This window comes from Microcaecilia unicolor, chromosome 6 (genome assembly GCF_901765095.1).
Source record: "Microcaecilia unicolor chromosome 6, aMicUni1.1, whole genome shotgun sequence".
In the NCBI taxonomy this organism is placed as follows: Eukaryota; Metazoa; Chordata; class Amphibia; order Gymnophiona; family Siphonopidae; genus Microcaecilia; species Microcaecilia unicolor.
Window position 1 is genome coordinate 246,777,960 of NC_044036.1, and position 27,921 is coordinate 246,805,880.

Genomic DNA, 27,921 nt, shown 5'->3' on the forward strand with positions numbered 1-27,921 from the left:
CAGTCCTTTCAGGGATGCTATCATGGAGGTTGAGACTCGGGCCTCATGCCTGGGGGCTCCTGGGCAGGCTAGAAGTGCTCAGTGAAGGTATCTGGATCTGTCCTCTGGTGCCAGTGGGTGCTTGGTAGAGGGAGTTTTACCAGAGGTGGACCCAACTTACTGCACATTAGTGGGTCCTCAAAGTAATTTGCAACAGGTATTCTCTGGAGTTTGAGTGGCCTCCTCCAGATCTGTTTTTGGATTCTCCCTATCACTCCTACCTCAAGGCAGGGGCGATGGGGGTCTCTTTGCAGCATCTGATTCATTTGAGGGCCATGGTGCCAATGCCCAGAGAGGAAAGGAGAATGGGATGTTATTCCATTTACAGTATTTTGTAGTCCCCAAAAAGGAGGGAAATTTTTGTCCCATTCTAGATATCAAATGGTGAACGGGTTCCTCAAAGTTTCCTCCTTTTCACATGAAGACTCTGCGTTCCATGATTGTCACAGTTTGGCTTAGGGAGTTCCTCACCTCTTTAGATCTCTGAGGAATACCTCCACATTCCTATTTGATAGGCACAGCAATGGCTCCTTCATTCTGCTGTCTTAGGGAAGCATTTTCAGTTTTGTGTGTTGCCATTTGGACCTTTTCCAAAGTGATGGTTGTGGCAGCGGCACTCTGCAAGGAGGGCATTCTGGTGCATCCTTATTTGGATGCCTGGTTGATTCGGGCAAAGTCCTTTCAGGAGAACAAGCAGGTTGACCATTCAGGTGGTGAGCTTTCTAGAGTCTTTGTATTGGATTGTGAACTTGGCTAAGTGTCAGCTTTTACCCACGCAGTCCCTTGAATATGTAGGGGTCAGTTTCGATATTCAGGTGGATTGAGTTTTTCTTCCCACAGTGAGAATCTGCAAACTACAGGGTCAGATGCGTGCTCTTCTCTCCCAAGGCATGGGACTATCTCCAGGTTCTTGGGTCAATTGCAGCTACGTTGGAGATGGTGCCCTTGGCCGTTGCAGCACTCCCTGCATAATTTCTGTTGGACCAGAATACAGCCAGTGGGTGGTGTTCCTTTCCTCTGCTTTCTTATAGAAATACTGATGGGCTGGTGAACTGCACAGGTTTATTATACAATTCTTAGTCAGGTGTTGTCAGTCTCCCTCTGCTGGTAGGCATACCTAACCCATGTCTACTTATTTATTTATTGAGATTTATTTACTGCCTTTATGAAGATATTCACCCAAGGCGGTGAGTCCAGTCTGGAGGGTTTAAATGAAAGAAAAATAGGTAAGGTCTATTTCTCCTTAAGTAGCTTCCAAAACTGTAAATCTTTTTATGGTAATTTTATAACGGGTCACTAGGTTAGGAGGTCCATTTAGTGCCTATTTTATAAAATTTGCTAACTAAAGCAGGTGAAAATGTGGGTAAAATGAAACTGTGTACACTTACTCGTGCTCAGTAAAAGGATTAGTGTTTGTGTGTAAAGTACATATCACAATTACAGCCACACTTTGCCCCAAATCTGCTCCCAAATGTGTCTTCACTGAAGTTGCATAATATGTGTGTTCTTGTCATCACATGGGCTTTTACTGGAGTGGGGGAGGTATAGAGTATCCTTGAAGGATACTATTGAAACAGAACATTTAGGGAATCCCAGTAGAGAGGTTTCAACAATTCTTAAAGTAAGCCATGTGTGCTTAATGAGAGAGCAGGATAAAGGATTCGAATTATCCCCTTCAACTCCTAAGCAGCTTGTAGATCAAAGGAAAAAACACAATTTGAAGTGCCTATATACAATTCTAGAAGCCTAAACAAGATGGGAGAGTTAGAATATATAGTACTAAATGATGAGGTAGATATAATAGGCATCTCAGAGACTTGGTGGAAAGAGGACAATCAATGGGACACTGTATTAACAGGGTACAAATTGTTTCACAATGAGAGAGAGGATCAAATTGGATGGTGGGGGGGGGGTTGCTCTGTATGTTAAAGAGGGAATTGAGTCAAATAAAATAAACATTCCGCATGACAGAGATTACAGTGTGGGATCATTATAGAAAGAAATTCCATGTGTGAAGGGAAGGAGTATAGTTGTAGGGCTGTACTACCATCTACCGGGACAGAATGAACAGACGGTTGAAGAAATGTTTACAGAGATTAGGAAAACTGGCAAATTGGTCAATGTTATAATAATGGGTGATTTCAATTACACCAATATAGACTGGATAAATGTTACATCAGGGAGTGCCAGGGAGATAAAATTTGTAGATGTAATATACAACTGCTTCTTGTAGCAGCTGGTCCAGGAACCGACAATTGGAGGAGCCATTTTGGATGTGGTTCTTTGTGTTGTGCAGGGCATAGTGCAAGAGGTGGCAGTGTTGGGTCCCCTGGGAAACAGTGATCATAAAATGCTCAAGTTTGAGCTAGTGTCTGGGATTAACCCGCAAAAGAAATCTACTGTATCTGCATTTAATTTTCGAAAGGGCGACTATAATAAAATGAGGAAAATAGTTAAAAAGAAACTAAAAGGATCAGCTGCAAAGGTTAGGACATTAAATCAGGTGTGGCTGTTATTTAATAATCTCAAAAATCAAAGAACTGTAAGAGTGCCAATATTTAATAGAAACTATCTCCAAAAACACTCTATATTCTATCTTTAGACTGGGCACCTCAGGAACAAATGTATAAATAAACTTTAATAAATAAAATAAGCCTCAAAAGCCCAGGGTACCAACAACTTAGGACACCACTGTATTGGCTAACATCATAGGCTCCACCTACCTCTGAAAAAACCAACAGAGTAAAAACTTCCAAGAACAATATAATTGGAAGAAAACCTCTGTAGGTAAAACACGAGAGACAGGATGTCAATTTTTAACAATTTGTTCACAAAAGTGCTCAGATCTAAATTTTTCTGTCGCTAAGGATGTAAATAACTCAATTACATAACTAAACTTCTGACCGTCCAGTCATCCCTCGTTGTTAATTAAACATGTAGGCAAACAATGCTGTGAAGATCTACGATCATTTGATGAACCATTAATACTGTGGTTAATAAGTCTCTTAATCATTGGCTATATCTCATCATCACCAACCACATAAGTTCTCATCAATATTTATCCAACTTAGCTTGCATTCCTTGAGTAGAGATCGAAAACTTTTCCTGCTCATAAGTTTTCACTGTGACTGACAGTCTAGAAGATATCATCAGTCCCCCATAGGACATGTCATTTCAACATCAACAAATATTGTCTCTCAATTTCTGAATCTCTCGACAGAAAAAGGACCCTTCTGTTTCGCGTTCTTCATCAGGAGAAATATAACATAACCAAAAAATCTTCTTGTTACTTCAATCCTTCGCGAACAAGTGGTTCAAAATGGCGGAGGTTTAAATAGGACGCCTTCATCCATGCGCCCGCCTTATCTTGACGTCATCATACGTGACCGCCAATCGGATGTTCCCCGAAGTTCAACGGTAAATCGTAAACAATAATAGAACAAGGCAGCTGAAATCTGACATGACACCATCATGACCATGCCCCGATCGCTCTAAAAGGTTAAATTTTAATAGAATGCTTCCCATTCTAATGGTCCATTCAACCCTCTCGGGGCTGCTGTCTAGGCAGTAAATCCATTTTTTTTCTTTTTGGTGCAACACTCATGAAATATCCCATCTTCTTCCATTCATTTTTAACTGTTCAATAATCAAACATTGTAATTTAGCAAATGTGTGGTTTTTCTCCACACAATGTTTTTTAAAGGCATATGCAATTTTCCAGACTGAATGCCATGTTTATGTTCAGACAGTCTCATTTTAAACATCCGTTTCGTTTGTCCAATATATCGCATGCCACAAGGGCAAGTAATCATATATACTACTGCTTTGGAATCACAGGACATATTACTTCTTAGGAACACCCATTTGTTTTTTATCGGGTCCCAAAATCTATCCGTTACTTCCATGACATCACACATGATACATTTCCCACATCTAGAATGGCCAATTACACCCGTTTGAATTAGAGCAGTATCTGACCTGATATCAGAGTGACATAATATATCCGATAATTTGGCTTTTCTAGAATAAGATACAATGCATTTTTGTCTTGAAAACACCTCATGAGTGGACAATATATTCCAATGTTTGTAAATGATCTTCGCTATTTTAGGAGACAAAGATGTATATTGCATGATGCATGCTATCTTCTGACTTCTTTTCTGTAAGTCCTGCTGTCTAGGCTCTAATAGATGTTCACAGTGATTAAACAATGCTCTTTTATAAGCATGTTTAATAATTTTAGAGGGATACCCTCTATCATGTGACTTGCATTTTAATTGGTCTGCTGAAGCTTTGTATTTCTGAGAAGAATCGCATATACGTCTGTAGTGTAAAAATTGCGCAAAAGGTAAATTGTTCTTAATATGAGTAGGGTGCATACTGTCATATGCCAAAAGAGAATTCCTATCAGTAGATTTAATAAACACATCAGACTCAAATCTACCTTCAATATTAGTAATCTTCACATCCAAAAAAACTAATTTCAGTTTGATGAACTGTGTGCTGATATTTTATTGTGGGGTGACAAGCATTAAGATCCTCCACGAATTGTTGTAATGTCTCTTCTTTAGCTTTCCAGATGATAAAAATATCATCTATAAATCTCCACCAACAAGCTGCTTATTGAAACAAGGGGAGTTTATAGATGTACTGTTCTTCAAGATGAGACATAAACAAATTGGCCACTGTTGGATCAAACGCCGCCCCCATTGCTATACCCGATAGTTGTTAAAAAAAAAAAAAAAAAAAAAGCTCCCCATTAAACCAAAAATAGTTATTAAGAATAGCTAACTCCAATAATTCAAGTTTAAAGTCGGTAGGAACTGTAACCAGCTTAGGGCGCGTTTCCAAAACTTGAGATAGAACAAATAATGCCTCCTGTTGAGGGATGGCTGTATATAAAGATTGCACATCAAGCGTGACCAACAATCCAGAGATGTTCTTGGAAGATAATGCTTCTAATTTCTTGAGGAAATGTGTTGTATCTTTAATATAAGAACCTATATCAGGAACAAGCGGAGCTAAAAAACCGTACACAAATTTGCATGTTCTTTCTAGCAAAGAATCGCGGGCAGACACAATAGGTCTGCCCAGAGGTTCAGTTAAGGTCTTGTGAATTTTCGGTAACAAATAAAAAAATCGGTATTTTAGCATTTTTATAATACAGATACAATCTTTCATTCCTCGTGAGAAAACCTTGTTGTACAGCCTTGGAAATAATTTCATCAATCTTCTCCAAGAGGTCATCAGTCGGATCTGTGACAATTACACGGTATGTAGTGTGATCTCTGAGTTGGCAATAAGCTTCTTTTAAATAGTCATCTTTACGAAGAATAACCAATGCCCCTCCTTTATCCACACGGCGAATAATAATCTCAGTGTCGCCCGCTAATGATTGTATAGCTTTCCTTTCTTCAGCCGTAGTATTAAATTTAGCAAAATTCTGATGTTGCTCCAATTTTTGCAAATCTCTGATGACATGTCTATAAAAAGTATCAATCACTGGATCCATAGGTCCCAGAGGGGACCATTTACTTTTCTGGCGAACTTTTGAAAAGCCTGTGTGTTCCATTTAATTATTTCCATAATACGCCCGCAATTGTAGTGTTCTAATAAACTTAGCTATATCAACTCTGGTTTGAAAGGGATTATGTGCCGTAGACGGAACAAAGGATCGACCTTTGCCCAAGACTTCTAATTGGACTGGAGACAGTTCTTTGTAAGATTAATTACAGGGAATCGTCCCTCTTTCGTTGCCTCCCTTGTGGTCTGGATTGTTCGAATGTGACGGTTGCTCTCCCTCGGTTTCTTCGAGCACCCCTGCCTTGACCTCTTGTTCGAGTATACATCGACCCCGATTTAGGGTTAACATCTTCTTCCCCACTTGAAGTGCTAGAAGATAATTCACCTCGAGGTCTCTGATTGTCCCTCGTTGATTGTCCTTGATCTTTCATCCATAAATAGATGAAACCGTCAGAGTAATCTTTTTTTATTGCGTGTCAATTTCCTATATTTGACAGTCTGTAAATCTTTATTAAACTTGTCTAATTTATTGTTGAAATCATCAATTTTTTCTAAACCTTCTTTTGAAAATAATGTTTTCTTTTTCTCTTCAATAACCGGTTTCTCTATATTAAGTTTCTGAATATTGTTATTGAATAATACCATCTTGGAAGCCCAGTCCAGATGCATTTCACGTATTTGCAAAGGTGGAAAGAAGAGAAAACGTCAGCCAGCGTGGTTAAAAGATGATGTTAAAGAGGCCATTACAGCCAAAACATTGGCCTTCAAAGAACGGGAATAGGGCCCAAACGAAGAAAATAAGAAGCAACATAAGCACTGGCAAGTCAGATGCAAAGCATTAATAAAGAAGGCTAAAATAGAATATGAAGAGAAACGCTGCAGAGGCTAAAACTCACAGTAACAACTTTTTCAGGTATATCAGAAGCAGAAAGCCTGAGAGAGCGAATCTGTGGGACCATTAGATCACGAAGGTGCAGGACAAGGCCATAGCGGAGAAGCTAAATGAATTCTTTGTTTCTGTCTTTACGGAAGAAGATGTAAGAGATCTGCCAGTACCGGAAATGGTTTTCAAGGGTGATGATGCGGAGGAATTGAAAGAAATCTCGGTGAACCTGGAAAATATTCTGAGCCAAATTGACAAATTAAAGAGTAGTAAATCACTTGGAACGGATGCCATACAGATGGCACACTTGAATGCCATGTTAAGAATACAACTAAGAAAACGTTTCAATCAATGTGGAAACTCAGAAGACTAAAACCTTTCTTCCCAAGAGGCACTTTTCGCAACCTGATACAATCAATGGTGTTGTCACCTAGATTATTGCAATGCGCTGTATATTGGTTGTAAAGTACATATCATTAAGAAACTTCAGACAGCCCAGAATACAGCAGCTAGACTCATTTTTGGAAAGTCAAAATACGAAAGTGCAAAACCCCTAAGAGAGAAGCTCCATTGGCTCCCAGTTAAGGAATGTTCTGTGTTCAAAATTTGCACATTGGTCCATAAAATCATTCATGGAAATGCTCCGGCATACATGTCAGACCTTATTGATTTACCTCCCAGGAACACTAAAAAATCAGCACGTACATTCTTGGGACTCCACTTCCTTAGTTGTAAAGGTTTAAAATACAAATTACTTCATGCATCCTGCTTTTCTTACATTGGCACGCAACTGTGGAATACACTACCACTTAACGTAAAAAATATTCATGACCTTATCAACTTATAAAAATCACTAAAGACCTACCTTTTTAACAAGACTTACCATAATAATCAATAACAGGAGCTCCAACGCATCATTACTTACTAGAGAATCTGTTTTTTGATTTATCGAACTGTTTTAATCAGTTTGTTTTCTGATTTATTGAATTGATTTTAACCATTAAGTTACACTTGTTCTTTATGTAACCAATGGTTTTATCTACTCTTGATTGATGATTGTTAGGATGTATTATTGTAAGCCACATTGAGTCTGCAAACAGGTGGGAAAATGTGGTATACAAATGCAATAAATAAATAAATACATCCAAGGGTACTCAAAGAACTCATGCATGAAATTGCTGATCTGCTGTTATTAATATGCAACCTGTCATTAAAATCATCTGTAGTAACTGAAGAGGCCAACGTGATGCCGATTTTTAAAAAGGATTCTAGGGGTGATCTGAGAAATGATGGACTGGGAAGCCTGATGTTGGTGCCGGTCAAAATAGTGGAAACTATTATAAAGAATAAAATTATAGAACACGTAGACAAACATGGTTTAATGGGACAGAGTCAGCATGCGTTCAGTCGAGGGAAGTCTTGCCTCACAAATTTGCTTCATTTTTTTGGAGGCATGAATACACATGTAGGTAAAGGTGAGCTGGTTGATGTAGTGTATCTAGATTTTCAGAAAGCTTTTGATAAAGTTCCTCATGAGAGACTCCTGAGAAAATTAAAAAGTCACGGGATAGGAGCAAGGTTCAGGTGTGGATTAGGAATTGGTTATTGGACAGAAAACAGAAGGTAGGGTTAAATTATCATTTCTCTCAATGGAGGAGAGTGAACAGTGGAGTGCCACAGGGATCCGTACTGGGCCAGGTAATACTTAACATATTTATAAATTATATGGAAACTGGAATGTCGAGTGAGGTGATTAAATTTGCAGATGATACAAAACTATTCAAGGTTGTTAAAACACGTGCGGACTGAAATTTTGCAGGAAGACCGTAGGAAATTGGAAGACTGGGCATCCAAATGGCAGATGAAATGACCCGTTACAACTACCCTTGATGTGTTTATAGAGTACCTTTCCTAAACAAGTTCAATATTTAAATCACCCCATCAAGGTACAAGACATACATAAATAAGAATAGAGGTGTGGTAATTCCTGAATGATTTTCCGAGGTCTTTGTCCATGAGGAGCTAGCTAAACTAAAGGTGGACAAAGCAATGGGGCTGGACGGCACACATCCAAGGTTACTGAAGGAACTTAGGGAAGTTCTGATGGCTCTACTGCCTGACCTTTTCAGTGCTCTTCTAGAGTCGGAAGTGGTCCCGGAGAACTAGAGAAGGGCAGATGTCCCTCTCCACAAAAGCAGAAGTAAGGGAGTGTTTGGGAACTACAAGCTGGTAAATCTGATTTCCGTGGTAAGTAAATTAATGAAAATGATTTTAAAAGAGAGAACAGTTGGAATCCGGTGGATTACATGACCCGAGGCAACATGGTTTCGCTAAAGGCAGAGCTTGTCAGACAAATCTGATTAATTTCTTTGACTAGGTAAACAGAGAGTTGGTTCGAGGGAGAGCATTAGATGTAGTGTACTTAGATTTTAGCAAAGCCTTTCACACAGTTCCACATAGACAACTAATAAATAAACCGAATTCCCTCGGGATGGACCCTGAAGTGAGTGACTGGATTACGAATTGGTTGAGTGGAAGGTGACAGAGGTTAATGAAAAATGGAGCTCATGCTGAGGAAAAGGATGTTAAAAGTGGTGTGCTGAAGGTTTGGTTTTTGGGTTGGTTCTTTTAAACATTTTTATTTATTTTCATATTTATATCCCGCCTTAATCCAAACGGGGTAACAATTAAAACATACATAAACTCTTATGGTAAGGTTTGCCTTTTTGCGGATGATACCAAAATTTGCAGTAGTGTAGACACCCCTGATGAGGTGGATAATTCGAGGAAGGACCTAGCAAAGTTTGAAGAATGGTCCGGAATTTGGCAACTAAGATTTAATTCTAAAGTAAAATACAGGGTCATGCATTTGGGCAACAAAAACCCAAGGGAACGGTACAGTTTAGGGGGTGAAGAATTTTTGTGCAAGCAAGAGGAGTGTGACTTGGTTGTGATTGTATGTGATGATCTTAAAGTGGCCAAACAGGTAAAAAAAAAAAAAAAGGTGACCGTGAAAGCTAGAAGGATGCTTGGGTGCATAGGGAGAGGAATGAACAGTAGGAAAAAGAAGGTTATAATGCTCCTGTTTAAGACTCTGGTGAGTCCTCATTTAGAATATTGTGTATATTTCTGGAGACCGCACCTTCAAAAAGATACAAACAAGTTGGAGTTGGTCCAGCGAGTGACTACTAAAATGGTTACTGGTCTTCATCATAAAGGGTATGGGGACATACTTAAAGATTTCAGTATATATACTTTGGAAGAAAGGCGAGAGAAGGGAGATATGATAGAGACATTTAAATATCTGTGTGGCATAAATGTACAAGAGGCGAGTCTCATTTCAAAGGAAGCTCTGGAATGAGGGGGCATAGGATCAAGGTGAAAGGGGATAGACTCAGAAGTAACCTGAGGAAAAACAGGACCAGGACACTGTACCAGTGACTTCACAGTGAGAATCCTGAAACTTTAAAACCATACAAGAACGTAAGACCTTTGAAGTCAGAATGATTGAATATTTTAACACCCAACAGAAAGGACTTAACAAGGATCTGGGGTTCCTAGCCCATTATAAACCATAAAGCTGTATTTCTCTGTTGATCACCCCACCCCTCAATTATCCACACCCATCTTGTTAGAATATCAATGATATACTTTGATGTCCCCATGCATACCTCGTACCCACCCCCATCCTCCCACCCTGTCAGACTGTCATAGTAATGCTTGAATGTTTTCACTTATATACACTGTCAGCTAGCACATTTGCTTATTTCCGATCTGACGTAGAAGGGCAACCTTCGAAAGCTAATCAAGAAATGTATTAAGTTATGTCCAATAAAAAAGGTATCATCTTATTTTCTTTTCCATGTTTTATTTTGTTTGATTTCTATTGATAACCTTAAGAGTGGACTAACACGGCTACCACACTCCTCTACTTTAGTTAAGCCAGAAACTGCATCCAGTGTGAAAATGCAACACTCAAGTTGTTTGTGTGTGACTGTTCCTTAACACCTACTTGGTTCACTTGTTAGAAATGTTTGCACATTTTGAGGGGCAGCACAATAAAAATGAACTTAGGAATGTAGCATCTAATAGATTACATCTATATTCCTTCCTGATGCAGTCCTACAGTCCTACATAATTTATGATTTTAGTCTGACTTTCACAGAACAATGTGTTTAATCTTCTGTTTTTGTTTAGAAACTCAGGCACAAACAAGGTCCCCCAAACAACCTCCAGATCCAGCCTGCTCGTAAGAACAAATTAGACCTTAGAAGAAAACTGCCACAGTCACTCAAGGCTATTGTGAGGTACGGAGACTTTCGCTAGGGACAATATTGCAAAACTGATGAGATGGACATACTGAGGGTAATTTTACAAAGCATTTTCTGCATGTAAATCATGCAGATGGTGACGTTTATAAAATTGCATTGTAAACGTGCAACATGTACTGACAAGAGCATGCGTGCCTTCATGTAGTTTGTATATAAGTGCTCTTGGGGATGTAAGAACATAAGAATGGTCTGACCTAGTATAGCTGATGGTCCGTGTAGCCTAATATCTTGCTTCCAGCATTGACCAATCCAGGTCACAAGTACCTGGCAGAAACCCAATTAGTAGTTTAGATGGAGTTGCATCGAAGAAGCATACTAATAAAATGCATTTGCACTTTTGTGGGGTACGTGCACACTTTTACACCTGCCTCAGATGTAAATTGTGCAAGAAAATGTGTGTGGAATCTTAGAATAACTGTTTTATAAAGTAATAACACTTTTGTAGGTGCCCTATTATAAAATTACCCCTTTCAGGGCAATTTTCAAATTACAAAATTCATGGGTGTATATCTTCCATATCATCATGCTGATCAATCCATAGACTGGTGGGTTGTGTCCATCTACCAGGAGGTGGAGATAGAGAGCAATCCTTTTGCCTCCCTATATGTGGTCTTGTGCTGCTGGAAACTCCTCAGTATGTTCTCTATCTCAGCAGGTGGTGGTCACACACAGCAGCAGCTCTGGCTAGGTCTCCAAGCCTAATCCTTAGGTTTTGTTGAGTACCTGGGGTTGAGGGCTCTTCTTGAGCAAGTGCAAACCTGGTGGTGCCAGGTCACTCCTTTTCTCCCCCCTCCCGCTGGCTCCGTTTAAAAAAAAATAAAAAATTTTTTAACGTCCTTTAAGGGCGTTTATTTCAACGTTTATTTCAATGTTTATATCAGCGTTTATTGCAGCTGCTCACTGGGACACCAGTTCGTTACAGTTCGGAGCGAGAAGCAGGTAATTTTTACCTTTTGTAGCGGGCAGGGGGTTCCCCGAATGGTCTCCACGTGGCCTATGGCGTCGGAGGGCGAGGGCGCGAAGAATCGCTCCCCGGACCGCGTGTGCGCGTCTAGCTGGGGTTTCAAAGCCTGAATCGCCTTCTTTGGGCGTGAGTTTGGAGGCCGGTCAGTGTCCCGGTTCTTCCTCCGGTGCGGTGGTTTTTCCCGCCATAAAGGCCCATCCCCCGCTTCTCGCCCCACCCCCCTTTTTGGCTGGCCACTCTGCTCGGACAGCTTCTTCTTGGGCCGCCCTCGAGGTGGGAGACGTTAATGCTATGGTCGCCCTTGATTCGGGCGACGGCATGAAAGCGGCCAAAGTTAAGCACCGTTTTTCCCGCGCGGCTCCTCGGAGTTTCGCGCCAGACGCCATTTTGGATGCGCAGCATGTTTCTCCCCTGCTCTTGCGAGCGCCGGTTGAGGGTGCATCTAGGGCCGTGGCCCAGGCTGCAGAAGTGCACAGTCTGGGGGGTTTCTCCCCTGAGTTCATTTTGCTGCTGCATCAGGCTTTCCTTATGTAAAATGCTGCCCCTGCTCCCCTGTCCGATAAAGGGGTTGAGGCCTCCGGAAGCAAACGCCCTCGGGTGGATTTCCAGGCCTTAGAGGACTCTGTCTCCTCTGATGTAGATGAGGGCAGCTTATCTGAGTTCTCCCAACGGTCCTTTGGGGATTCCTTGGAGGAGACGGATTCCCGCTCGGATGGAGCGGATGACCCCTCTGCAGCGCGGATCTTTCGCTTAGAGGATTTGGCCAACCTGTTAGTGCAGGCCATGAGCATTTTGAAGATTTCCTCTCTGGAGGACGTCTCTCCCTCAGCTTCTGCTGGCTCTGCCATTATGCTGGGAACGAAGCGCCCGCTTAGAACCTTCCACGTGCATGAGGCCATGCACACCTTGATTTCGGCTCAATGGGATGTCCCAGAAGCGAGCCTGAAAGTGGCTAGGGCTATGTCCCGCCTCTATCCTCTGCCTGAAGGTGAACGGGAGGCCTTTCTTTGGCCTACCGTGGATTCTTTTAATCACTGCTGTGACTAAGAAAACGGCGTTGCCGGTGGAAGGTGGCACGGCCTTAAAGGACGCCCAAGACAGAAGATTGGAGGCGGCTTTAAGGTCGTCTTTCGAGGCAACAGCTTTAAGTTTGCAGGCCTCAGTTTGCGGCTCCTATGTGTCCAGGGCGTGCCTGACGATTGTGCAGCGGGCTTCCCCCTCGGATCTTCCTTGAGGGCTGATTGGCTGGCCCTGGAATCGGGCTTGGCCTACTTGGCAGACTTGCTGTATGATGTCTTGAGAGTCCCGGCTAAAGGTATGGCTCAGACAGTCTCTGCACGGTGTTGGCTTTGGCTGAAGCATTGGTCTGCTGACCACGCCTCTAAGTCTTGCCTGGCTAAGTTGCCTTTTAAGGGCAAGCTGCTTTTTGGGGTCGAGCTGGACAAAATTGTGACCGATCTCGGCACGTCTAAGGGCAAGAGGTTACCAGAGGTCAGGGCTCGGGCCAGTGGTGCCCGCCCCGGTTCCTCCAAAGGACGGTTTCAGGAAGCCCGTCGGTATCGCCCGGGCAAGTCGGGCTCCTCTGCCTTCAAGAGGAACTTCTCCCCCAAGCAGCATTCCTTTCGCAGAGACCGCCGTCCCGGAGGTGCGTCCTCCGGTCCTCTCCCAGAGTCTCGTACCCAATGACGGGGCCCTGGTCCATGGCCCAGAGCAGATTGGAGGACACCTGTCGTCGTTTCTGGGCGAGTGGACCAGGATAACTTCAGACGCTTGGGTGCTGGAAGTCATCAGAGACGGCTACAAGCTAGACTTCTGCCGACCCTTAAGAGACGGGTTTGTGCACTCTCCCTGCAAGTCTCCGGTCAGAGCTGTGGCAGTGCAGCAGACTTTGGACAATCTGATCCGCCTGGGTGCGGTCGTTCCGGTGCCAGAAGATCAGCTTGTCAAGGGACGTTACTCCATTTACTTTGTGGTACCAAAGAAAGGAGTTTCGGTATGGCCTATCCTCGACCTCAAAGGGGTCAATCGGGCCTTGAAAGTTCGGCACTTCCGAATGGAGACTCTCCGCTCTGTTATAGCGGCAGTGAAGGCAGGGGAGTTCCTGTCATCCTTGGACATCAAGGAAGCTTACTTGCATATTCCCATCTGGCCTCCTCATCAACGCTTTCTGCGTTTTGCAGTCCTGGGCCGACACTTCAAGTTCAGAGCCCTCCCGTTCGGGTTGGCTACTGCTCCGCGGACCTTATCCAAAGTAATGGTGGTCATCGCGGCCTTCCTACGAAAGGAAGGAGTATAAGTCCATCCTTATCTGAACGACTGCTTGATCCGAGCCCCCTCTTATGCAGAGTGCGACAGAGCTGTAGACCGGGTGATTGCTCTTTTGAGCTCCCTGGGGTGGATCATTAACTGGGAGAAAAGCCAGCTGCGCCCGACTCAGTCCCTGGAGTATCTGGGAGTTTGTTTCGACACCCAAGTGGGCAGAGTGTTCCTGCCAGACAATGGGATTGTCAAGCTTCAGGCTCAGGTGGACCAGTTCCTAGTAGCCTCTCTTCTTCGGACTTGGGACTATGTGCAGCTGTTGGGCTCTATGACGGCCACGATGGAAGTAGTGCCCTGGGCCAGGGCTCATATGAGACCACTACAACACTCTCTTCTGCAGCGCTGGACTCCAGTGTCGGAGGATTACGCTGTGCGCCTTCCCTTGGACCCAGAGGTGCGCAAGGCGCTGAGCTGGTGGCTGAAGACAGACAAGTTGTCTGCAGGAATGCCTCTTGTGACCCCGGAGTGGGTTGTCGTCACGACGGACGCCTCTTTGACGGGCTGGGGAGCCCACTGCTTGGGAAGGACAGCGCAGGGGCTCTGGTCTCCTGCAGAGGCAAAGTGGTCTATCAACCTCCTGGAACTCAGAGCCATTCGGTTGGCGCTTTTGGAGTTTCTCCTGGTACTGGCGTTGAAGCCAGTACGGGTCCTGTTGGACAGTGCCACAGCTGTGGCCTATGTCAATCGCCAGGGAGGTACCAAGAGCGCCCCTCTAGCCAAGGAGGCCATGAATCTATGCCAGTGGGCGGAAGCGAACCTGGAACAGCTGTCGGCGGCCCACATTGCGGGAGTCATGAATGTCAAGGCGGACTTTCTCAGTTGCCATACCTTGGATCCCGGAGAGTGGCAGCTATCGGCTCAGGCGATCTTGGACATCACGAAGCGCTGGGCCCAGCCGAGCCTAGATCTGATGGCGTCATCGGCCAATTGCCAAGTGCCGCGCTTTTTCAGCAGAGGATGGGACCCTCGATCTCTGGGAGTAGATGCTCTTCTCCAACAGTGGCCGACACAGGAGCTTCTCTATGTGTTCCCGCCCTGGCCCATGTTGGGCAGGGTGCTAGACCGGGTGGCAAAGCATCCGGGCCGGATAATCCTGGTGGGTCCGGACTGGCCCAGACGTCCCTGGTATGCGGACTTGATCAGGCTCTCGGTGGACGGCCCTCTGCGGCTGCCAGCGGAGCAGGGCCTGTTGCATCAGGGCCCCGTGGTGATGGAGGATCCCTCCCCCTTTGGTCTTACGGCCTGGCTATTGAGCGGCAGCGTCTGAGGAAGAAGGGCTTCTCAGACAAGGTCATCGCCACTATGCTGAGAGTGAGGAAGCGCTCTACTTCTACTGCTTACGCCAAGGTTTGGCGTACCTTTGCATCGTGGTGTGAGGCAGGCTCTCTTTCTCCCTTCACTTCTCCAATTTCTTCAGTGTTGGCGTTCCTGCAAGAAGGTCTGGAGAAAGGCCTGTTACTCAGTTCCCTTAAAGTCCAGGTAGCGGCTCTGGCTTGCTTCAGGGGTCGCCTGAAGGGTGCTTCCCTGACCTCGCAGCCAGATGTGGTGCGCTTTCTCAAGGGAGTTAATCACCTACGCCCTCCTCTGCGCTCGGTGGTGCCTGCGTGGAATCTCAATCTGGTGCTAAGAGCCTTGCAGAAGCCGCCTTTTGAACCCTTGTCGAGGGCATCTCTGAAAGACCTGACGTTGAAAGCAGTCTTTTTGGTGGCTATCTCTTCAGCCAGACGAGTTTCCGAGCTCCAGGCGCTATCATGTCGGGAACCCTTCCTGCAGTTCACTGAGGCAGGAGTGTCTATTCGCACGGTGCCTTCCTCCCTGCCCAAGATTTTCTCATTTCCATGTGAATCAGCAGCTCTGCCTACCCTCCTTTCGTAGGGAGGACTACCCAGAGGAGTATTCTGCTGTCAAATATCTGGATGTGAGACGAGTCATCATCAGATACTTGGAAATGACCAATGATTTCCGGAAGTCGGATCATCTGTTTGTGCTGTTCACAGGTCCTCGTAAGGGTCTGCAGGCATCCAAGCCTACAGTGGCACGATGGGTCAAGGAAACCATTGCAGCGGCTTATGTGGCCGCGGGGAAGATGCCGCCTATCCAGCTGAAGGCTCACTCCACTAGAGCACAGGCGGCCTCGATGGCAGAGGCTGGGTCCGTCTCCTTGGAAGAGATTTGTAAGGCGGCAACTTGGGCATTGGCTCATACCTTCTCCAGGCATTACCGCTTGACTGTGGCTGCTCGGGCGGAGGCCCGGTTTGGAGCTTCAGTGTTGCGGTCAGGGATTTCTATGTCCCGCCCTGGGTGAATACTGCTTCGGTACATCCCACCAGTCTATGGATTGATCAGCATGATGATATGGAAGGTAAAATTATGTATCATACCTGATAATTTTCTTTCCATTAATCATAGCTGATCAATCCATAGCCCCTCCCAGATATCTGTACTGTTTATATTCTGGTTGCATTTCAGGTTCAAGTTTAGTCTTCAGTTCCTGTTCAGGAGGACTTCGTTTTCAAGTTTTTTCGATTGGATTCTTCAGGAGTTGAGACGATTTTGTGTTACAGTGAGCTGCTGCATTCCTCTCTCCTCCGTTTGTCTGGGCTGGATTGAGACCTAAATTCTGCCGGCGCTCCCTCCCGCTTCGTGCGGCTGTAGGGCAGCTTTGTACCCCTCCCGCTTCGGCGGTGTTGGGGTCAGTCAGCTCCTCCCGCGGTTGCGGTTGCAGGATGAGCCAGATCCCCCTGCATCGGCGGGTGTGGTGTCCCTCCCCCGCTCCGCGGGGATGAGCTGGAGGGATTCCCCTCCCCCACTTGTGTGGGGATGAGCTGGTTTGATTCCCCTCCCCCGTTTCGGCGGTGGTGAGCTGGGCAGAGTGTCCCTTTGTGGGTGTAATTCTCTAAGTGCTGAGTCCTGCAGATGGAGCTTTGATATCGACATACTGAGGAGTTTCCGGCAGCACATGACCACATATAGGGAGGCAAAAGGATTGCTCTCTATCTCCACCTGCTGGTAGATGGACACAACCCACCAGTCTATGGATTGATCAGCTATGATTAATGGAAAGAAAATTATCAGGTATGATACATAATTTTACCATACCTCAGATGTTGCTCCACTTTACAAAGTGAAAATACATGACTAATTTGACTTTTGACAATCACCTGAAGAGAAAGTACAATGGGTGTTTGAACTGGCTTTTTCTGCAGGAACTTTTTCTGAGGAAAACTTGCATAGTTTTCAAATGCAAAGATGCGCACATTTTTTTTTTCTTCACCTTAATCCCCTTCCCAGGAGCACCTTTGCCAAATGAAGGTAAAATTTGTGTTTTTCACCTGTGCACAGGATGGATGATCTTCTGTCTCCATTTCTGTGGCTAAAACAGTTTTAAATTGTCCTCATATTTTCTTCCGTGTATTTTTTCAAGTTGTATTTAAAATTTGTGGTGTTTTAAAGTATAATTGTAATATATGCAAGCTCTGGATTTTTAATCCAGTCTTTTTGGGCCTCATAGTAGAGGATTGTTGTGAGATGTTGGCTCATTTTCCAGTTTTAGATGCCTGATGATCAAAGCAAAGATATCATCAGCCATGGGTCAGTGCTAATTAATGATAGAGCCAGTGCTCTTAAAAAGAGATTTGGAATTATTATTTCCTACCATTTTAACTGAGGCATCGAACCATCATCATCTGTCAGCAGGACCCTGGTGAAACCTGCTGGTTGGTGAAAACTTTTCAAATAGCATATTTAAGCACAAATTCTGTTGGTGAAAACAGTAGTAAATGACTTTTGTAATTAAATATTTTCTGTTAAGAATCCTTATAAAATTGCTCGTTAGGCTAATGTAGAGCCCTAAGACACAAGTGGAGGAATTCTATATATGGTGCTGAATGCTAGGTACTACTTTCGGAGCGGAAAAGCATTCTAATGGATGCAAGACACTGAAACAAGACACAAATGGGAGATCCACACAAAAATACATTTAGGCACCCATTAACAGAATAGTGCCTAAGTGTTTCCGTGCAAATCTGCAGAGAGTTTCGTGGCCATGGGAAGGGCATGGATGGGTCGTGGCCATTCCCTTAAAACAGAGATTTTCAACCTTTTTGGTCTCGTGGCACACTTGCATGGTTCTAAAATTGTCAAGGCACACACCCCACACATGGTCCAGCATTTTACCTTCTTCCCTTCTCACCCCCACCTGCACCTTCTGTTTCCCTCTCCACTCCCACCGAGTCCAGCATTTACCTTCTCTCCCCCATTTTCCTTCTCTTCCCCCCCAACCTCACAAACATTCCAGCATTTACCTTCGCTTTCTCCCCCATCCTCACAAATAATCCAACATTTACGGGGGAGGAAGTGACGTCCCCGCGCTAGATATCAGCCTTAAACAGCAAGAAACAACGGCAGCAAGCGGGAGAAAATAGCGATTACAGCTTGTTAAAACCCCCCTTCAACAGAATCGGCGATGAGCAAAGCGGCCCGAGAAAAAAATGGCGGGAAAAAGCGCCAAACGCCATGAGTCACCAGAGCGAGCTTCGCCTTCCAACTCTGACTCGGCCCAGTCTTAGGCTGAACAGCGACAACCGCCCTCCAAAAAAAGTGTACCGACTGAGCTGCGGAGGTTCCTAGCGAATATCCAGGCGAAGATAAAGCAGTCGAAGAATGAAATCCTGGAACGCATGGACTCCCTGAGCACGGATCTCCATGAGTTGGGGGGGCGGGTGGAAGATGTGGAACTTAAATTAGAAGAGCAGGCAGAGACATTGCTTAAACACAACGAAAAGCTACTTGAACTGGACAAACACCGATTGGACTTAGAATACAAGCTAGATGACTTAGAAAATCGAGGGAGGCGAAACAACCTTAGGTTTCGTGGCGTGCCAGAAGGGGGAGAAACAGAGGACGTTATACAGATTGTGCAGACGCTATGTGCCTCCTTACTTGGCCCAGAAGCTGGAGAGAAGACCGTGGAACTGGACAGAGCACACAGAGCGCTTGGAGCGCGCAAAGAACAGCAACAGCGAGATATTGTCCGCTTCCACAAATACGAAACCAAGGAATTGATCATGACAAAGGCGCGGAAGGCGCAGAATCTCGAGTTTGGAGGCGCAAAGATTTTGGTGTATCAAGATTTGTCACAATATACCTTACAGCAACGACGACAAATGAAACCAGCCCTAGATACCTTAACAAAGAATCAAATGCAATACAGATGGGGCTTCCCGTTTTCTCTGAACTTTACCCTGAAGGGTAGCAAATATCATGTGCGATCTCTACAAGAAGCCTGGGAAGTCTTGCACTCGGCAGAGCTGGTGAATTCAGCTGTCCCACCAGTTGAACTGGCGTCATCTACCATGGCTAAGCTTCAGGGCTGGCAACGAGCACCGGGACCAGTGCGACGTGGCAAATCCAAGAGATGATCGGATAGACCAAAGCTCAGAAAAAGACATTGGGACTGAGTAAATGGACATAGATAGATATTTTTTTGCTTAGTTCTCGTTGGTCTGACAGGAACTGCTTAAACAGGCGAGCAAGTCTGGGGGACGGCCAGCTAAATATTGCTGTGAGGTGAGGGATGTGGGGCTACAAGTTTGATTGGACAGCATGAATGACATGATGTGGATGGCTGGGGATGGATGTGTATAGACACAGTTTATAGAAACTATCAGTATGTTGAAGGGGGACAGATAGGGCTGTATACAATGATTGTTGAATGCTGAATTACAACTGGGCGGGGGGAGGGGATTCCTGGCTGGGGTGTCGGGAGTGTTGTGAGCCACTTTCTCGGAGCCCATCTAGGGGTTGTATACTCCTGGTTGGTGCAACAGTGGGGGGATGTTGGGGAGGGACTGTGGGAACGAGATGAGGGAGGGTTATGGAGAGAGGGAGGACATGGGTAACAACTTTGGCTGCACAGAATTGTGCTGCTCACAACGGGGATGTGCACTATTCTCATCCTATGCAGACTTTAGCTTTTCTCTCCACACTAAGACATGTGCCCTGAGCTGAAGATAGTCTCCTATAATGTGAAGGGACTTAACATGCCTCAAAAAAGACAGAAGCTCTATGGGAAACTCCACCGGTTAAAACCACATATAGTTCTTTTGCAAGAAACGCACCTGCGTCACAAACACGAGAAATTTCTTTCCTGCCCTGGCTATTCCGGGGTCTACTGCGCATCCGGTGCGGACTCAAGGAGGGGAGGAGTGGCGATATTGCTGCACTCTTCACTTGGGGCACAGGTGATGCAGATTAAAAGAGACCCTGGGGGACGCTATTTATTCATACAACTTACGCTAGATCAGGTAGCCCTCACGATAGCATCAATATATGCCCCAAATTCTGGTCAAGGGGACTTCTTTGCCAAGATTCGAAACTTATTGGGGACCTTTACTACAGGGGCACTCATATTAGGGGGCGATTTCAACGCAGTTATGAATCCAGGGCAAGATCGCTCAGGGGCAGCTAGGAAGGAGGGGCAAAAAGAAGAGCAGTCATTGGCTTCGTTGGCTTACTCCCTGAGACTTTTAGATCTCTGGAGATTAACACATCATACAGAACGGGATTACTCCTACTACTCTTCGGTACAAGAAACATACTCCCGTATTGACTATATCTTCCTAGATACAACATTAGTGGAACTGGGTCCGGACGCTGGAATTGGTAGTATGACAATATCCGACCACGCCCCAGTATGGGTCACTCTCCCAAATATTCAGACTGAAGTCAAAGACAAACGCTGGTCACTGAACACGAGCCTGTTGCAGGAAGAGTAGGTGGTGGAGGGCTATAGACAGGTGCTTAAAGAATACTTGGAGCATAACTTAGGATCCGGTCCAGCATTGCATGTTGTGTGGGACGCTTTAAAGGCGGTGTCCAGAGGACACTTTTTGCAGTTGGCTAGTACTCGTGCTAGGGCCCGTAGATCTAGCCTAACTGCATGCACAGGGCGTATACAGGCATTGGAGCAACAGCACAAGGCCTGTCCCTCGCCACAAATTTGGGATGCCCTGTGCAAGGAGAGAATGGCATTGGACTCGATGTATTCGGAACAACTTGATTTAATCAGGGCAAGACAGGGTGTGCGATCGTATGAATTAACTAATAAGGCTGGGCGACTCCTGGCAATGAGGTTGCAAAGACAGAAAGTGGACAGAACGATTAAACAGGTGAAAGATGCGGGGGGGGGGGGGTTTGCTGCGTCACTCGGCACTTATTCACCAGCGCTTCAGAGAATATTACCAGAAGCTATACGAGCAGGAGATTGAACCTCCTAGGGAAAAAATAGACAACTACTTGCTAGACAGTGATCTTATCCCTTTAGCTAAGCAACATCAGGAACTGTTGGAGAAACCTGTTACACCTAAAGAGGTTCAGGAGGCGATTGGAGGTATGCCTTCAAGTAAGTCCCCGGGGCTTGATGGCTTCCCCAACGAGTTCTATCGGACATTTGCCACTGAATTGGCCCCCTTGCTTGCAGATATGTTTAATCAGGTAGGGGCGGGAGGAACTCTGCCGCATACAATGTTAGAAGCCTGGATAGTGGTGATCTCAAAGCCCGGCAAAGATCCCACTGAATGCGGCTCCTTTAGGCCTATATCTGTACTAAATGCTGACGTTAAAATCTTGGCTAAGGTCCTTGCTAATAGGCTGGCGCCGCTCCTACCAACCCTTGTGCACCCTAACCAAGTGGGCTTTGTTTCCTATCGAAAGGCGATGGATAATATCAGACGCACCTTAGATCTCATATACTTGGCCAAGCGAAACCAGAGACCGCTGTGCCTTTTAAGTTTAGATGCAGAAAAGTCCTTCGATAGGGTCCACTGGCCCTTTATGTACAGGACCCTGGAGACTCTGGGTTTTGGTACACGGTTTAGGGGCTGGATATAGGCATTTTACTCCTTCCCCAGAGCTTGCATTAAAATTAACGGCAACCACTCAGGTTCATTTTCCTTACACAGGGGCACAAGGCAGGGTTGTCCTCTTTCCCCTCTCTTGTTTGCTATCGTCATGGAGCCATTTGCCTCCAAGGTTCGGAAAGATCCGCTGATTGCAGGGCCTACTGTGGCAGGGAGAATGCATAAAATGGCACTCTTTGCGGACGAAGTTCTGCTGTATGTTACCCGCCCCTGCGAAGCGTTCTCTAGGCTTACTCAACTTATCGAAGAGTATTCTGTAGTATCGGGCTTTAAAGTCAACATGACCAAATCTGAGGCCCTGAATATCTCTCTACCAGAAGATACAGTTGCAGAACTTAAAGATGCTCATGGATTTCGGTGGGCGGGTAGATATATTAGATATCTGGGGGTGAACCTCACTTCCAACTTGTCAGACTTATTCTCAGCTAACTATAGAGGCCTGGTTCGAGCCCTTGCAGCAGATATGGAACGCTGGGGCGAATTAGAGGTCTCCTGGTTCGGTTGTATAGCAATTCTTAAGATGAATGTCTTACCACGAATCTTATACTTATTCCAGGTGCTGTCTGTAATGATGCCCAGGCGATTCCTTGCTTCTTTGCAAGACAGAATTGTGCGTTTCGTCTGGGCAGGAAAACACCCTAGGCTGTCCCGTACCCTACTATATCAAGAGAGACGTCGGGGAGGCCTGGCGGTCCCGAATGTCTTTTGGTACTATTGGGCGGCCCAAGGAAAGGTAGCTTTGGAATGGTACCAGGGATATCCGGATAGACAATGGGTGCACTTGGAGCAACACTCCGCGGGGGCGACACCGTTGGGAGCAATTATGTGGCTACCGAAGCCATTTCGCAAACTAGGCGAGAGCGTGTGTCCCTCGGTGGAGGTTACCCTCCACTACTGGGATAAATTGTTCCCGGGGTGCAGGTGTACTCTGACGCGTTTGGCCCCCATAGCTCACAATCCGTTATTCTTGCCTGGGACGACGGAAGGGTCCGTCATGAGGTGGTACGGGGAAGGGCTGCGAACATGGGACCAGCTATTTGATGGAGACACTCTGCTTGAATTTGGAGAGCTGCAGTCATGAAACCCTGGGGTGCTGAGAGACGATTTTGCATACTACCAATTAGCTCATTTCCTCCGTACTGAGGCAGTTAGTACGGTAATTAAACGGACCAAAGGCTACCTGGAGGAGATATGTGAAAAGTTAACCACTTCTAGGGGCTTGATAGGTACACTTTACAAATATATCGCTGCGCAGAATCCTGTGTACGAATGCCATAGGAGGGGATGGGAGAGGGAATTGGGGGTGACACTGGATGTGCCGGGGTGGGAGAGAATAGAACGTGAAGCGACAAAGGTCTCCATACATGTCCCGCTAAAGGAAAATGCTATGAAGGTGCTATATAGGTGGTACCTTACTCCTGATCGCCTCCAACGCATATACCCAAACATATCAGGTCTCTGCTGTAGGGGGTGTGGTATGAGGGGGACTATGGGGTATCTCTGGTGGAGTTGTTACAAAGTGAGAGCTTTCTGGAAGACGGTTCAAAACAGGCTGCAGAGCTGGTTACAAACACCCATTCCATGGGCTTCGACGGTGTTTCTTTTTGCTGCAAGAGTAGAGGGCATGCCGGCTGCGCAGCATAAACTGCTGAGGCAGGCGGTATGCGTCGCCCGAGTGACAATCGCCCAGCACTGGAAACGACAGGGGGTCCCTTCGGTTAAGAGATGGCACAATAAACTGAAACGTGTGTGAGATGGCAAGACTCTTGGCAGTCAGGAAACATCAAATGCACAAGTGGCATGACATATGGCAGTTTTTTGTTAATGCAGCAGGTAATGTTTAAAGCAGGCACATACGAGAAGTGTGTGTGGCACATAGTGAGACAGTCGTGTAGGGCGTGGAAATAGGTGGGGGTGGGAGGGATCGGGCAGGATTTAGCAATAGAGGGGGGCTGTTGATAAGATGGGGGACGGGAAAATTTTTCAGTAAAAAGTTGAAGTTTATACAGTTTATATTTAATTGTTGTATTGTGGCAGTAAATTGCACTACCTGGTTTTCATCTTGTCTGGACTACATTGTAAACGTGCCAGTGTAGAGAGATAAACATTGTATGCTATCTAATGAGATTTTTCAATAAAAGACTTCTTACAAATAAAAAAAAAAAAACCAAATAATCCAGCATTTACATTCTTTTCCTCGCCCACCCTCACAAATAGTCCCATCATTTACCTTCTCTTCTTCCCCCCCTCCCACCCTCACCCTCCCCCTCCCCCTCCCCCCTCTTCCTTTGCATGAACGTCAATCCTATAATGCTTCACAAAGGAATGTAAGGAAGACCAAACTGCCGCACGACAAATATCCTGCAGGGGGATCATACTATTTTCCACCCAGGAGGCCGCCACTCCCCTAGTGGAGTGAGCCGTAAAAGCCAGAGGCACCTCATGGCCCTTCATTAAATAGGCAGATGCAATCGCCTCCTTCAACCACTGGGCTATAGTTGCCTCGGAAGCGGCTGCACCCTTCTTAGCTCCGCCATGGAGAACAAACAACCGATCCGAGACCTGGAACTCCTGAGTTCTCTTCAGGTAAAAACGTAATACCCGCCGAACATCTAGTTTAGCCAAACGATGCTGCTCTGAATCCCCTGCCTTATCCCCCAGAACTGGTAGGGAAATCGTCTGAATCACATGAAAATTGGAAACCACCTTAGGCAAAAAAGATGGCACTGGCCTTAAACCTTTTCTTTGGAAAAAGACAAGAAAGGAGCCCTACATGACAGAGCATGAAGCGCCGAAACCCTCCGTACCGACGTAATGGCCACCAGAAACACTGCTTTCAGGGAAAGATCCTTGCAAGTAGCAGACTCCAAAGGTTCAAATGGAGGCCGGACCAAAGCGTCCAAAACAAGATTCAAGTCTCACGGGGGAACCAACTGACGCTGAGGAGGACGAATCAATTTGACCCCCCCCCTCAGAAAACGGACCACATCAGGTGCAGAAGCCAAGGACTTCCCCTGAATCCTTCCCCAGAAATAGGACACGGCCGCAACCTGCACCTTCAAGGTAGACAGGGCCAAACCCCTGTCCAAACCATCCTGCAAAAAATCCAACACTTACGCGATCGAAGTACGAAAAGGGAGATATGCCCGATCCTGACACCAGTGCTTGAAAAGCCTCCAGACCCGAACATACGCCAGAGAAGTGGACTGCTTGCGGGACTTTAACGTCGTAGCAATGACCCTAGAAGAAAAACCTTTCTTCCTCAACCTGTTCCTTTCTTTTTTTTGAATATTATGTTTATTGTCTCATGGAGTCAAATACAGGCAACAAAAACAACATCAATGCAGCAGAAACACACAATATCCACATCTCTCATAGCCCGTTGACCTCCATGATATTTTCCTGAACTTTCCTCCCCAACAAAATCCCCCTCCCCCTACCCTCTCCTTCCCTCCCTCCTTTCCCTCCTCCCGCTCTTCCCCCCCGTTTCCTCTCGCCACTTAACCAGCACACATCTCCATTTAATCAGATCCGCAGTTTGACATCTGCAAGAAGGTACTTGTTCTCCCTCACAGGTCTCGATACTGACGGGCACATGAGGCTGAGGATTTATATTGCATAGCCACCCAATTAGCCATTTCAACCATACTGTTTCTCCATGCTGCCAGGGAAGGGGGCTCCGGACTCACCCACTGCTTCAACACGCATCTCTTAAGCAAGATCATTGCTAACAATACGAATTTGCAGTGCGACTCCCTCAGCCCCTGCTCCCTAAGAGCCTGCCCACACCCCATTAATGTAATTGAGTACTGCCACTCCACTGTGCGCTGTAAAATCTTTTCTAGAATTCCAATTGCCCCAGTCCACAATGCCTACAGGGCTGGACATACCATGAATGAGTGCAAAAAGGTACCCACCGCCCCTCCACACGTTTCACACATATCACTATCCCACATCCCCAATTCACAACACCTTTAGCTTTACATATGTGTACCCTATAAAGGATTCTATATTGTGTGTTTTGCAGTGACGCATTCGAGGTAAGCCTCCGCAGGCCTCGGAAAATGGCACTCAGTCTCTCCACTGATACCTCTTCTGCTACATCTTTACTCCAGGCTTCCGCTAGCAGTGTCATGTGAGGCGCCCGCAGACGTTCCCTAATTATTTGACACCAGCCTGTCAATTTGTTGTAATTCGGGGTTGTCTGCAAAAAAATGTGATCAAGTTGCGTAAAACGCACTATGGCCTTGCTCCTGCGCTCCACACTCATTATGTAGTCTCGTGCTTGCAAATATGCAAAGAACTGGGAGCCAGGGATCTGTAGCTCACTTCTGACCATGTCAAATGTCGGGAATATGTCCTCCCCTTCTTTCCTAAACTGGCCTATAAATCTACAACCTTTGTCTATCCATAAACTGAAAACTGATGTTCCCAACCCCGCCGGGAAGGCTATATTTCCCATCAGTGGCAGAAACGGGCTAGCCCCCACACTCGTTCCCTCTTGCCCTCTCCACCATCTCCAAGCCATTTGAAGAGCTGCCACATAAGGGTTTTCTACTCTTTTTTTTGCCCCTTGTACTGCCCAGGACTCTAAAACAGTGAAAGGGTCATTTGGCCTGCACCAGCTTTCCCAGAAACCCGGGGGGGGGGGGGGGGGCCAAGAACCCCTTTTCCGAGATCAGTTCGTGTACCCATCGCATCAATGCTGCCACATTATAGACTCGCAAGTCCGGGAGTCGTAGACCCCCCTGTCCGTTATTTCTAATCAATTTAGCAAAGGCTATTCGGGGGCGTTTAGCATGCCAGATAAATGTGCCTATAATGCTTTTGTACAAACGCTCTTCCGAGGTCTTCACCCACAGGGGGAGCATCTGTAATGAATAAAGTAGTTTGGGAAGAAGCACCATCTTGACCAGTGCTATTCGCCCCAAAAAATTCACTGGGAGGTCTTTCCATTTCTGGCATAGCTTTTTAACCTCTTCCAGCCGGTCTATGACATTCTTTTTATATACCCACATCGGATTCGCACTAATATAAATCCCTAGATACTTAATACCTTCGGTGGCCCATCGGAGTGGGAAGGACTACGAGTCTCTACTTATACAAGGGTCGCTTACTGGCAGTGCTTCGGACTTGTCAAAATTTATACTAAGACCTGAAAAATCCCCAAAGGCCCAAATGATTGTCATTGCCAGTGGCAACGTACGAGTTGCCTCATCCAGTAACAGCAGCATATCATCTGCAAACAGGTTGATTATATATGTTTCTCCTCCCACTGTCATTCCCTTCAACGTGACCTCTTGCCGCAGTTTCGCTGCCAGGGGCTCTAAGGTGAGTATAAATAACAGTGGTGACAAGGGGCAGCCCTGCCTAGTTCCTCCTCCCAGGGGAAACGCATCAGACAGGGAGTCATTAACAATAAGCTGCGCTGTCGGGTTATTGTATAACGCTCGGATCCACCCCAGGAATTCATCTGGGATGCCGAAGCGCCCCAGGATCCAAAACAAATATTGCCAGACTACTTTATCAAAAGCTTTTTCCGTGTCAAGGCTTGCTACTATGGCGTCTCCCGCCCTCCCACTGCCTTCTAATAAGATCCTACTCACTTTCATTATGTTAGCTGACGCGAACCTCCCCTTGACAAAGCCCACCTGATCCGGATGAATCAGGGCAGGGATCACCTGGCCCAGTCTATCCGCCAACACTGCTGCCAAGATCTTTATGTCCTGATTCAACAACGAGATGGGCCTGTAAGAACCCACTAATTCTTTGTCTTTCCCTGATTTAGGAATCAGCACAATGTGCGCATGATTTAAAACAGGCCCCATCGTGCCCCCCTCCCTGACTTCTTCACACATAGCTATGAAGGGTGCGATCATTACATCCTGCAAGATTTTATAATATTCCGCCCCTAGCCCTTCCGGGCCTGGCGCCTTAGCCAGT

At 45.8% G+C, this 27,921-nt stretch overlaps 1 protein-coding gene across 1 annotated transcript in view; it reads left to right on the plus strand.

Annotated features, from left to right (window-relative positions):
* MAN1B1 (mannosidase alpha class 1B member 1) overlaps positions 1–27,921 on the plus strand; it is a 262,777-nt gene that overhangs the window by 81,883 nt on the left and 152,973 nt on the right. Inside the window, exon 4 of the mRNA XM_030207057.1 lies at positions 10,643–10,752. Within this exon, the coding sequence (XP_030062917.1) occupies positions 10,643–10,752 (110 nt within the window). The remainder of the gene's footprint in view (positions 1–10,642; positions 10,753–27,921) is intronic.